Source organism: Dendrobium catenatum, unplaced genomic scaffold, assembly GCF_001605985.2.
Source record: "Dendrobium catenatum unplaced genomic scaffold, ASM160598v2 fragScaff_scaffold_156, whole genome shotgun sequence".
In the NCBI taxonomy this organism is placed as follows: Eukaryota; Viridiplantae; Streptophyta; class Magnoliopsida; order Asparagales; family Orchidaceae; genus Dendrobium; species Dendrobium catenatum.
The window spans coordinates 1,700,035-1,713,802 of record NW_021318618.1 but is presented as its reverse complement, the minus strand read 5'-3'; the positions used below and the strand labels follow the sequence as shown (position 1 = coordinate 1,713,802).

The following is a 13,768-nucleotide window of genomic DNA, read 5'->3' as shown; positions in this document are numbered from 1 at the left end:
GCGATGTTGTAGTCAAGATCTGGATCGACCATTCATGAATGCTAGATGACAGTCGTCTCTGAAGATCACTAGCAACCTTGAAACTCAGTTAGAGAGAAAGAATTTTCTCTTAAACTTGAAGTGGAGAAGATGAACTGTGGCTGGCCAAGGGAGGAGGGAGAATAGGGAGTTTGTTTTAGACTTGAAAGAGGGAAGAGATTAAAACCTGAAATTAATTTCAGATTTTATCTAGGAAGGGATTCAAATTTAGAAAACAATTCCAAAAAGAGATGAGAGAGAGGGGGCGGCAGCAAGGGTGAAGGAAGGGCTTTAATTTAATTCCAAAAGGAGAGATTTCCCTTTTGGAAATAAATTTAATAGGTGGGCTTAGGGGATTTTGGCTAAAGGAGGTGGGGATGATATTTAGAATTGTTTCCAAGAGGGCTTAGAGGGTTTTAGGAAATAAATCCCTTGAGATTTATTATAGGGACCGGCGGCATTAATGGCTAAGGGACGGAATTAGGGAGGATATAAGCACCATCCAAATAAGAGAGGTTCTCACAAGGCAAGAGGCTTCAATCAAATTTAATTTAAAATTGATTAGGATTTAATTGGGGATTAAAATAGGAAACTTTTCAAAAATAGATTTTATAATTTAGGAAAGATTTTAAATTTCAAATAGGGTGAATTTGAATTCAAATTCTGTCCAAATTATGGCAATCTAGAATAGGAAATAAATTCAAGGGAGGGCAAGGGGCTAGGGGTCGGCGGCTTGCTTGGGGTTCGGGCAAGGGAGTCGGCGGCTAGGTGGAGGTGGTTTGGGGAGCTCGGTGGGTGTGAAGAAGGGGTTTGGCGATGGTGAAAGTTTGGACAAAGGTGATGGAGGGTAGGTAAGGCCAGTGGTGGTAGAGGGAGGAGGAAGGAAAGAGATGGAAGGTAGAACCATGAACCCGAGTCGTCTAGGTTGGCGGGTGATGCAAAATTCTCCCTCTCCAAGGGATCTCACTCCAATCTCTCAAGCTCTCATGAGAATTCCAATAAAGAGAAGCACAATTTTAAATTGATCATTCATTGCCAACAAAAGACAATAATTGGGTTATATATAGCCTCGTGCAAAGACTCAAGAAAATAAAAGACGACAATGCCCACTGGGCTTACCTACGACCTCCCTTAAGTAAGGGGTAAAAACGGAAAACTAATAAAGTAAATACAATATGACATCATAAATAAAAAAAATACATAATACAACTCAGAAATACAACGACTCAATCGTGGTCGTAGATCGACAGCCAAATCTCTGATAGACTTTCCACGATCTGATGTCCCCGTCAATTTAATAGCTATGTTTGTCCACCAAAAGAGGTAGAGCATCCTCTTCACTACTTGAATCACTAGCAAGAAGGAAGAAAGCTGGCAAGAATGAAGGAAGCAGTGCGGATGTCTCTGTATGTTCCACGACTTGCATCGAGATGTAATCATGTGAAGCGAAGAAAATGATGCTATAAAGCTCACCATGTCAAAAACTGTGAACTTTTTGCGTGAAAACTACATACCATTGTAAGAAGTTGCCACTGAAAATTTATTAAATCTATAACCACATCAATGACTTTGGTTGTCAGCTAACATTTTACCAATTCATAAAAAATTCTATTTAAAAAATATAGTCCAGTAAACTCTTTAATAAGTTAAAATAATATTTTTTTAAAAAAAAGAATCAAACGTTCTACAAACCATAGGATTTAACCACAACAAAATTGAAATGTGCACTGTAGAAAAGGACTTTATTGACATGCCGTTTCATCATATAAGGCATGTGGACCTCCATCTGCCTAAGCCAAAAGCATCAAAATGCATCAATAAAAGCCCAAATATTTATAAATAATGTGCAAACATCAATATCTATAACATAATAAAAATATTGCTACTATATTTAAAAATTCCACATTGTTCATAATATATGTCAATGATGAGGACAACGACAGACGTTATCAACGAATTTATCAGCGTAGGAATCGTAGATTGATGGCTACGATTCACAATCTTTATTTTTTATGCTTTTATGTATTATTTGTTATTTACGATTGTACCCTTTCATTTGACTTTGCTTGAGTTGTAGCCCAAGGGGCATTTGAGTCATTGTTATTTTATTTCTCTAGGCCTATATATTGTGGCATCTTCTATTGTAAAAGGGATGATGATTATTATGAATGAGAATTCCAATTTTCTTGATTGATCTCTTTGTGAGTTCTTGACAGGAGAAACCCTAGGTGAGGGTGAGAGTAATACCCGTCAACCTTTGGAGGATTCCGAAGTTCGAGGTTTAGCGAGTTCTTTCCTTTCCCCTACATCCAACCTCCTCTTCCAACCCATCCACCCGCCGGCCTCCCTCCCCACCACCCTTGTGATTTCCGGAACCGAACCCCAACCCCCAACCCGCCGGCTTCTTTGGCCGGCCCAAACCGCCGGCCACTACACCCACGCAACCGCCGGCCTACATCCCCACCGCCCTTCCCTTGCCCAAGCTATAGCCACCGGCCACCCTTGCTCCTCAAAATCTGAAATTCAAATCTCCCTATTGCCTTCATTCACTTTCCTAAAATAAGTCATAGTCAATAGGAAAGTTTCCTATTGGGAATTCAATCAATTATTTGAATTCAAATACTTCCCTATTATCCAAAACTAAACTAGGAAACCTCCCAATTTTAATTAAATCTGAATTTAAATTCAGATTTGATTTCAATCTCTATTTACTCCTTGGGGCCCACATACTTAAAACAAAACACATCTCTCCACTCTCCACATGGCCGGCCCCCCTAACCAAGCCTTTCTATCTCCTATTTAAATCCTAACACCCATTAAAACAGCCCCCCCCCCCCTTGCCGCCGGCTCCTATAACCCCCATTGAGAGATTTGAAATTCAAATTCTCTCCTCCCTCTCCTCTTAAAGAAAATTATAGAATTAATTTCAGATTTTCTTGTAAAGTTTTCCCTCCACCCCTAAACCTAGACCTAGCCGAAACCCCCCTCCCCTCTCAATTTCTCCCACATTCATCCTCCCTCACATACATGGTTTATTTTCAAGCCGACGTCGCCCCTATGCATGGCCGATCCGGAAAACAATCATGAGCTCATGTATGATAATCAAGGAAGGACGGACATTCTTCAATCCCCCTTCTTCAATTTAAATATGGACATTGACGACTCCATGGAAAGCTACATTAAATGTGTCATCTTCACGTTGGCACCGTCAATTGAGGAACACCTTTGAATTGTCTTGTTAATCTTTGGACTACATAACTTTACTCTTATCTTTGGAGTTTGATTGAATTGTCTTGTTAATCTATGTGCCCTTCTTTGCCTAAGCAAGTTGAAAACTATGAATTCCTAGAATCTTTCTTTGTTGTGAATGATAAATTTGTATTTGAAAGCTTTTAACAATTGTTATTATTAATTTCTCACTAACTCCTTGTAGTTTCACATCAGTCGAGAGTTTCAATAAGATATTAGGTGACCCAAATGATAAAAATGCCTCTATGAGGATAAAATAACAACAATACACTTCCAAGGACCAAATCACAATAAAGCCCTTGTGCCTTAATTCAAATATATATAATGTTAGCCCAATTAATCAGATTATTGGGTCGAAAACTCAAGTTTGACCTTATTGACTCCCACTTGACATTAGGGTCTTAGTGAATCATCCCAACAGGCATGTTAAAATATGCATTACACCAAAAAATTAAATTCCAACAATCGAATTGGATTGCTGATAAGGAGAAATCGTAATACCCGTCACTGAATTGATTCCAATATTTGAGTCATAAGTTCCATTGCGGCCAAGACTGTAAGCCTCAATCTTTAGAGCAATAAGACTCATATTTTAAATCAACAAAAATTGCAAATCCAAACAAAAGCCAAAACCTAAATAATGTATGACGAGCCTTCCAATGAATTTAAGTCACAATCATGTAATGAAACCAGCACAAAGCTCATAAACTTGTTAAATCAAGATACAGGCCTTCCAAGTAATGTAAGCTCCATCCTAAATAATTTGGGGGGATGTAGACTCCAACCCAGCTAGCAAAGCTGACATACATCAACAAAGAACCATGAAATCAATCTAATAAATCGAGCCACTTATCTATGAGGGTAACGTAGCCAACCCATTACTAGACTTTTTGCATCATCGAGGTTGTAAGTCCCTCGAGTGGGCCTTCCAATTAATTTAAGTACTTATCTAATTAATTTGTGCCTTCTAATAGACGTAAGCTACCTTTCAACCCTAATTAATAAAGCTAACTTCTACACTATCAAATCCACCAATCAAAATTAAATTCATAAGGTAAAATCACACAAACTAAAAATCTCTCAGGTCTTGACAAGCTTCCTTGAATCAAGTTGAAACCAGTGAATAACTGATGGTTATATCGTGCTTCTGAGCTCTTATAGATCATGTCCAATCCCTTTGAATGCCAAGCTACCATGCTTTTTGCCTTTGAACTACGAAGTGAAACTGCTTCAGACAACCCTCAAGCAATAAACCAATCAACATTATTACATCTCCGACACATATAAATTTAAACTCTGATCTGCTTAGGACACCTGAGAGAAGAAAATAGTTGTTTATCATATTTCTTGGACGTTATAGTTTGCTCTCTAATGTTGGCAAATTATTAGTTGGTATGCCCGAAATGTCAGAATCACATGATCTGATTGTTACCACCCTCCCAAGCACCACCAAGAATTAAATTTGAGCCTAAACTTGAGCCTCATATGCATTCTTAATCAAGAGTGCTCTCCCATGAGTAGGAAGGATAATAACCAGGAGGACTTGCTCTCATAAGAAGTCTTGACACCATATCTAAATAATCCAAATCAAACATTAGGGTAAATTTTGTTAAAAAGAACCTAATCTATTTGATGAAAATTACTCTTGACTCCCCACACTTACACATCAAGGAGGTTCACACGAAATGGGGTTGGCTTTCCTATGCAATCATACACTATTGTAATCCTTATTGTGGAAAATGAATTGTGATTGCCTGTGATTTTATATGTTTTAAATTTCCCATGGATTTCTTTGAAATTATTGGTTCGTAGCATTATCATTTTGGATATAATTTCTTCATTAAGTGATTTGCATCTTAAAAATAATCAAATTTTAATGCTTTTAATTTCTTTAATTATAAATCCTAAGTTCCATTGTGTAGCCTATATATATTGTATCATTTTAGTTGCATTATCTTAAACCTTACTACATCATGATATATGTCCAAAAATTGCAGTTCACAAAAAAAAACAAAATTAACTGAATGTGATGTGAAACAAAAAAGAGAAATGCAAAGCTGACAGAAGAAGAATACACAATACAATATATACAAGTGTCCAAAAATTACAATTATCAATTATCATAAAGAAACAAAAGCCGCCATGAATTATTTATGGATGGTGCAGCTTCCTTTTTTTTATATTTAAAACATGCATGAAAACTCTGCAACGTATTTGAAAAATGAGATTCTACAAGTCATGTAACATGCATACCGTTTTTGCTGATCATATCCTGCAATGTTGTCCCACGACACCATGCCCTCCATGGGAACTCCAAAGATTTCATCAACCCCATACACTCTCACCCCCATTGCCTCTAAAGCAGACACTGACTTTTCCAGCGAAGGTGGGCTTCTGTATCCACCAGGATTCTTTCTAACTGCTTTTTTCACATCTCTCATACCAGCCAACTTTAGCACCCTCACGAAAGCATCAAGTTCTTTCAAAGTGAAGCTTCCTTCCTTTATAAATTCAATTTCCTAAAAGAAACAGTCAGGCAAGAAGCTCTTCAGCAATATTGTGGCAAATTAGATCGCTAATGGAATAAAAAATTAAATTTGCTTCAAATCTATTGATAAAAGAGTAGAGAAAAAAGAATGATGAGGACATCAGAGATCTACGGCTACGATCGTGCCTATTTATTTTGATCTATTTTATGTATTTGAATTGTTATTGTTCTTTTTCCCTTTCTACCCTCACTTGAGAGCTTTGTCTTATGTATGCCCTAGGGGCAATAGTATCTTTGTTATTTCCCTTCATGTCTTATTCTTGGAGGGTTAATTAATGAATTATAAGAAAATTCCTGCACATGTGTTCTTTGGAGAGCGGTGAGAATTCTAGGAGAGAGCTTTGGAGAAATCCCTATGGAGGAAAATCGGATCACCCACCAACCTTAGAGACGGCCGGGTTCGTGATTCTTCTTCCTTTACCTTTCTTTCATTCCTTTTCTTTTCCCTTCCTCCTTACCCATTAAGCCACCAACATCCCCATCCAATTCCCTTTCCTCTTAGCCGCCGGATTCCCTAGCCACACTCCATCTCAACGCCGGCCAAATTCCCCCACCGCAACCACTGGCCCACTTACCGAAACTCCCGCCCCACCAGCCAGACCTTCACCCAACCAAACCCTAGCCCAAGCCGCCGCCCCTTCCCCTTTGAGTTTTCCCTCCATCATTGCTTGCAATTACCCTTTTCCTAATTGGGTTTGAATAATTTAGGCAACTCAACTACTTTATAAATTCAAATTTATTTAAATTTGAAAAGTTACCTAAAATACCAATCCTATTTTAGGAAAGTTTTCAAATCCCTTCCTCTTTGAGTTTTAAATTAATTTGGAATGAAATATCTCTTGCCAAATTTAATTCCTTAACTCAAGGAAGCATTAAAGGCTTCCATAAAAATTTTCCCAATTCCCCTTGGTGCCGCCGGCCCCTCCAAGCTCCCACCTCCTCGATGCTTTCCAAAATAAAACCTCTCATGTGGGAAAGAATTAAATACTTTCCTAATTTATATCATCTTAACTTTGGAAAAAATTCAAATTTCAAATTCCAATTAAATTGAATTTGAAATCCTTTCCTAAAGAGATTGATTTATTTTTGAAAACTCCCAAATCCTCTCAAATCTGAAATTGATTAGAGATTTCTCTCTAATCCTCTTTCCCCTTTTAGCAACCCAAGTTTGGAAGGACTCATAAATTCCCCCAATTAACTCCCCAGCTGTCCCTGACGTTTCCCTCCCGTTTTGGAACTTTTGGATTGCTGTCTACACAAATCAGAAGAAGTATCCTGCTGTCCTGCACTATTGGAGTTCCTGAATTAGCATCTAAAAGTTCCCAGCATCATCTAGCAACCATCCAAGGTTTTTCTAAGCATTAGAAATTGCTGTCCAGCTTTTTCCAAGTGTCAAACTGCTGTCCAGGATCTTCTCAAGACCACCTATCTGCTGTCCAGAGATTCCCGCAGCAGTTCGTTGTTGTCCAGCCCCTCTGGGAGCTACCGTTGCTGCCCGGAACTGTCCTGAATCGCTGTCCCAGGTTGGCTACTTGCTGTCCAAAGGCTCGAGCGTGAATTTGTTACCGTCCGAGCCGTCAAGACGCCACAAACTGCTGTCCAAGCTTGCGAGAAGGTTGAATCTTAGCAAAGGGTGAACTCTTTCCTTCTCTCTTACCTCCTTCGTTGATCCTCGCTTGTGGTCTTATTTGATTCATGCAAAATCCTGTCAAGCTCCGCTAAAAGCTTTGTATTTAGTAGGAATTGTTTGAGAGATCTTTCATAGCACTACTCTTATTGTTAGATTAGGGATTTCTTGTTGAAACCCATCTCGCATGCAACATCAAGAGTAATTGATTATTATGGGGTTTTTACTTTTCGCGAGAAACTTGGCCTAAGCTTATGTTTACCACTCTCTAGTTTTATTTCATTGTTTGAATCATCATAAAGCTTTAATTAATTAGCTCTTACTCAATAAGCGTGCAAAATCCTTATCTAAATCAATATTTCATATAAGTCCTACATCAAAGAAACTTACACAATACTCAGAGCCAAGAAGAGGTTCAAAAATCAGCACACAGAAATCATCCTCAGGTTTATTCGTTTCATCATAAAATTCTTTTCCATCATTTCTGGTCATCTTTTCAGGAGATCTTAAAGTCAATTGCCAAGCAGCTGCACTGAAATAGAAAATTATAATGAAATCCATATCAACCACAATTGTAATTACAAATCACTTCTGTAGTGAGCTATTAAAGGAGTACGGAAACTACAGCAATAATATCATATAGAAAAACACCAATTTGTGTTGTGAAAATTGAGTGACAGCACTCACTCTACCCAATAATCAGTCTGATGAAAAGAAAATTAGTAATTGAAATATAAAATCAAATCCATGAAAAAGTTAAAGTATCAAATGCTATCGTTACAATAGTTAATGGTAAACATGAAATGCGCCTTACATCTCTCCCTAACATCAACGAAAGTGAGCGCCACTGAACCTTTTTTTGTGTGCTTCCTATTATCATGTGTCCTTTGATGGTGTTTTGATGGCAATGATCTATTTACATCTCAATATTTGGTCGCTCCTTAAAAAGATAACCATAAAGTCCTTCGATAAATATAGCTCCACTTTCATTCGCTAACACGCTCTCCCCTGTTTTACTCTGGTGGCAAAGCTGCAGCTTATCTTCCTCCCCCTCCTCTTCAGCTTCATCAACTATACTTTGTAACTCCATAAGGATTATTTTTCTTAACTCCCAAATCTCAAGCTCGGTCTTCACTTCTCCTTGTTTTCCTTTACTTTCCCATGGGATCTGTGCATTTGTCGATTTGTCCTAATTTTTGTTATTGGGATGAATCATTTCATTAGCATTACCTAGGCAGTAGTTATTTCTTAATATAGTTTATAGGGTGATTTGGTCTATGAAAATCATTTGAGACTAATTTTATTTAGATCTTTTGGCTACGGTGATTTGTGAACTTACAATTTATTCTGAATTTTGTAAGAAATTTGGTTTCGACTATTATGAGTTTTTTAAGAGCTCCTAGCTCTTGATAGAATTGCATAGAATGCTATATTTCCTATTTTTGCTTCTCTTCCTCAATCAATTATATGGAATAATGGAATGTTAATGCCACATTATGAGTTGAGGTTGCACTATTTTGTGAGCTTTCAGATATTATGAATTTCTATGAATTTGGGGTGCTGGACATTGGTGTTGGTTGGTGGCAAGACTGCTGACCCAAGTGTTGAATGATGGCTTTAGACTTGGTTTCATCTAGAGATATTTGCGTTTTCTTCTCTTTGTTATGGGATCATATGGAAATAATTGAATTTTGTATTATGAACTAAGGTTGCACATGTTTTTTGTGTTTTATATGCTATGCATCAATCTTTCTATCTTTAGCCCTTTATTAACTTGTTGAAGCGTTTTCTCCAAGAAATAATAGCCACAATTTCTTAAAATCAATCCAATAGTTGTTCAAGTCAACCTCCAGCTGACAATGCAGCAATTCCAAATAAAAGTGTGGGAGAAATTACAGCCATTGAGGATAAAAAAATAAAAAATTAAAGTTAAAAATTTGGCAGCATATCAATCAAATTTCTATATTTGAAAAAGGAAAGACTATTAAAAAGAGGAAATACAATTACTACATATCTTAAACAAAAAGTGAGTATCACATCTCAAAAGAGCAAACATTTCAAAACCAATCATTCCATCAAAGCAAATACAGAGAGAACAAACAAAAACTCTTTAATCTAATAGCTGAAGATATAGAAGAGAATAAATTATTATCTCTTTTATGTGACTCAACTATTTATGATCATAACAAGATTAAAAATATCATTGCTAAGATGATCATTGTTCCAAAATACCTAATCATGACGGTTTAAAACTTGTGGTTCAATATATTGATGAAGTCAATCAACCCTAATTACCACAAAAATTTTGGACATGCCATTGCATGAAAGTATTTGAAGTGGCGAGAGAAAAGCTATAAAAATTTAAAATTAGCTAGCCGAGTTTTATTTACTACTGATTCTTTGGCATCAATCCAAACAATAGCTTGAACTATAAAACTTGAGAGTTTATGCATTTAACTTTAGCATTTGTTATAAATTAAATAATTTTTTATGCAATCTAGAATTTCCTAAATTTATGCTACTTTTAATATTTTATCAATTCATATGCAGGCTAAAAATTGTTTGAAAAATCAATTTACAGGTTCACTTAGAAGTTTATTTTCAAATTAACTAATAATCGCATTTCATTTCAATTAGTATCAAATTATAAATCATTTCTTAAATAATCCTTATTTACAATTATTATTGAGTGTATCATTATATTTATTATAAATTATTACTTGATGTGTTTTAAGTTTAATTTTATAAGCGGTTATCATATGTGTATTAAATATATATATATATATATATATATAAAATAAAAGCTATGTCTCGCTTTGCACTTTACACATTGAAACAAAAAAGAACTCTTGCACATCACATTGCACTTCGTGTTCTGAAAACACTGATGTTTGTCCCCAGTAAAGATGCAATTTATATGATAAGATTATCATGGGTTAACAAAAAATTGGATAGTGGATGTGCCCAACACATGATAGGCTATTTGCTATTGCTAAGCTGACACGTAAAAATCTACTGTAACATCTAGTTTGTAACTTCAAAAACTAGAAAGAAACAACTGTTTTCTCTAAAAGCCTCAAAAAATATTTTAAAAAAAAAAAAAGATTTTAGCCCGAGGAAATCCTTGGGATAAGTATTATAGCTGCCTTACTTTAACAAAATCTCATTTCAGCCATCAGCTTGAGGGAAACAAAAGTATAACTAAAATTTCCAGGGGAATATATTATTCATTCCATAGATTGGGGGATTAAAAATTGCAAACTTTGTTCAAAATTTACACCAAAAACTTTAATGCTTCATATTTAGTGCCAAACATCAATTCATTCATTTAATTTCTACCCAATTCAAAACAAACTAAGTTTAGACAATAATTTCTGTAATTGAGGTGAACTGAAATTGTATCTTTATAACAATAACCCATGTACAAACTACAAGCTTAATAATTGCAGACTTCCAAACTATATTGATTAACCAAACAGAAATTTGACATTTTGTTTCAGGTCTATCCCAGAACAGTTTTTACAAATGCCAATTCTACTCCACTCAACTCACCTAAATACAGTCATTCGATGAACAAAAGGTTTGAATCTATCTCATCCAAAATAATGCACAAAATGAGTCACTCTATCATAATTCCTCCATGTACGTTAAGCCTAAATTGGAGTCACGTGTAAACTATAGAATATCTTAAGACAGAAGAACATAGAAAGGGCATAGCCACTGCATGGAGCTTCCGCTGGTGTAGGGTCTAAGGAGTTGATGAATGCAACCTTACCTCTGCATTTGCAAAGAGACCACTTAAACCTGAAATGTTTATAATATGTTAGAACAACTTAACCACTGCAAGCCTGTGATCAATAACTTGAGCTTGAAGAGACATTTAAATCCATGATTCCAGCAACACAGGTTGTCACAAATCACAAATAAACTTTTAGTTAGAATCCCTATTTTTGATTCCACAACTAATCTATTAACAAAATCTCTTAAATCTCTAGAATCACATGCAAAGTTCAAAAATGGGGGAAGGCTTGCCCTCTACAGATTTTAATTTCAATGGATGATTCCCTTATTATCTTCTATTCAAAGGAAAAGGCTTAAAATTTAGAAAATCCTTGCTATTCCTATTTTATTACAAAATGAAAATGCTTAAGAATCAGCTGGCAAAGAAAAAAAACCTGTCCCAGGCATGTAATATCATTTCTGAACCACCACCCCGATGCTCGACCTTCAGCCCCAGAAGAGAAACAATATCCACAATAAGGCGAGATACATCACATGATGGAGGAACTTTGAATTTAACAGCAACCTAGCACATCGAGAATATGGGTCTTCTATTCAGTAGTTTTGTTTAAAAACATTAAGCTTCAAAGTAACTGATTAATTTGTGGAAATAAACACTAAAAGCATAAAAAATTATCCAAAGTCCAAAAACACAAAAAGCATAAAAAATTATCCAAAGTTCACATGCTATGGGTTAAAGTGATATTAATAGTTGCCATTAAAGGAAAATAATCAGTAACTAAATAATTCATTAGCTTTAGAGCCGATTTGAGCCGCAAAATTCTTTATATGAGGCTACAGATTATATCCTACCAACAGTGAAAATCAAAATAGATAATGTAGTTTGTTTATCCTTATAAAAATATGCAAACCTTCATAAGACTATTTTAAATAGCATTATGTTCTACACATACTTCAGCAATTTAGAAAAAGTTTTATTTTTAAACTTGATTTATGGTAGCATTATCTCTATATAATGAGCCTAAAAAAGAATAAAAAATAAAACAAGGAATCATGTAAGCTACTTTTCGTGTCATGTTTGAATTGGATTTTCGTGTTCAGTGCAACACTAACACCCTAAATTTTATCCTTTTGTAGTGGAAATTGGATTTATCTTCCTTTTGTTGTACTCAATGCGGGGGTCTTTACTTTTTCTATTGAGCCTGGCCTTAAAGATTTTTTCAAAATTCTTTTGGCTATCTCAAAAACATGCATCTTGAAGATTATGTTATGGATACAATTTTAAATCCATTCAAGTTTTGAATAATCAAACTTTGTGCAAAGGTGGCTTTGGCGTGCATGTACAATTCGACCATAGATAAAAATTTCAAGGAGTTTCAATTGGTTATTGAGTATGCAGTTTGACGGTTGTTAATAATAATTTATGGAACACATTAATTAGGGTTAGAATTCTAGATTTAATTTAAAAATGATAAACTAATTATATACCAATAATATATATTAACCTAGAGATTGAGGCATCTTAATAAGACAACTTCAGTCAAAAAATTTCTCTTCCCAATTTTCAATAATGTGAGTGCAAGTTATATTGATTCATTCGAGCATGGTACAAATGCAACAACCTAATTCTAGGGGAAGCATCTCCTTATACAAGCCAAAGGTATGATTTTTCTTATTTTGATACATGTTTTCTTGTTCTTAATTCTATTTCTTCAGATTATTTTGTAACCATTTGGGTTATAACTATAGTATTGTAATTTTATATGTAAAGGGAACCAATTGTTGTTGAATGAATTTTTGGCTTGTGAACTATAAATCCTTTAGTTTATTTTGCATGAATTCATATGAGTATATGATGCATCCTACTAATTGCATTAAAAAACCTTAACACCAATCCATCCCACATCATATGTCATGTTCAATTTTTTGTTACATAGGCAGCCAATTAACACACGAGTGCCTGATTAAAACTAGAATTGAAAGCTTCAAGCATTAAATAGGTAACCATAGGAATACTACCTAAAAATAGGTTGGATACTACCAATAAGAAATCTTTTCCAAGTCCACCAAAATATGGGATCTCAATCCAAATTTTTAAATCCAAAAACTTACAAAAAACAGATTGCATTTCTTATCATACGTCAATTTCCACACTGCATTAGTATCAACTTATCTAGATCCAGTACAAATTCTGGAATCCATTTAGAACGATGATTGGTATCTGCATTTCAATTCAATCAATCCATTTGAAGTGAATGGGCTCGATGCGTAAAGAAGCAATTTGTATGCAACACAATTTTCAGTTTCTCTAGCATATTAATATCCTACTCATTCATAATTGTTAAAGTATATTATATTTTCATAATTTCATTCCACACAAGGAACAACATGAGTAACAGGCGGGTAACAACTTTAAACCAAGATTAACATAATTAACCATCAAACCTTTGGCCCTCTGACATCAACACTAAAGGGTGGGTAAGAACCCCGCTGCATCCCTTTACTCTTAAGCAACTCCTCCAACCTCTGCCTCTCTCCAGCCGCCAGCTTCTCCGTTTCAAGGAATTCAAAATAAAGATTAAACA

General features: G+C 35.3%; 1 protein-coding gene across 4 annotated transcripts in view; it reads right to left on the bottom strand.

Annotated features, from left to right (window-relative positions):
* Window positions 1–13,768, bottom strand: part of LOC110094056 (protein MSP1) — a 34,151-nt gene that overhangs the window by 19,874 nt on the left and 509 nt on the right. For all 4 annotated transcript variants that reach the window (XM_020819197.2, XM_020819198.2, XM_028691737.1 and 1 more), the window contains exons 3-6: window positions 13,629–13,730; window positions 11,618–11,748; window positions 7,833–7,974; window positions 5,521–5,786 (exon numbers count right to left, since the gene is read on the bottom strand). In XM_020819197.2, coding sequence (XP_020674856.1) covers window positions 5,521–5,786; window positions 7,833–7,974; window positions 11,618–11,748; window positions 13,629–13,730 — 641 coding nt within the window. The remainder of the gene's footprint in view (window positions 1–5,520; window positions 5,787–7,832; window positions 7,975–11,617; window positions 11,749–13,628; window positions 13,731–13,768) is intronic.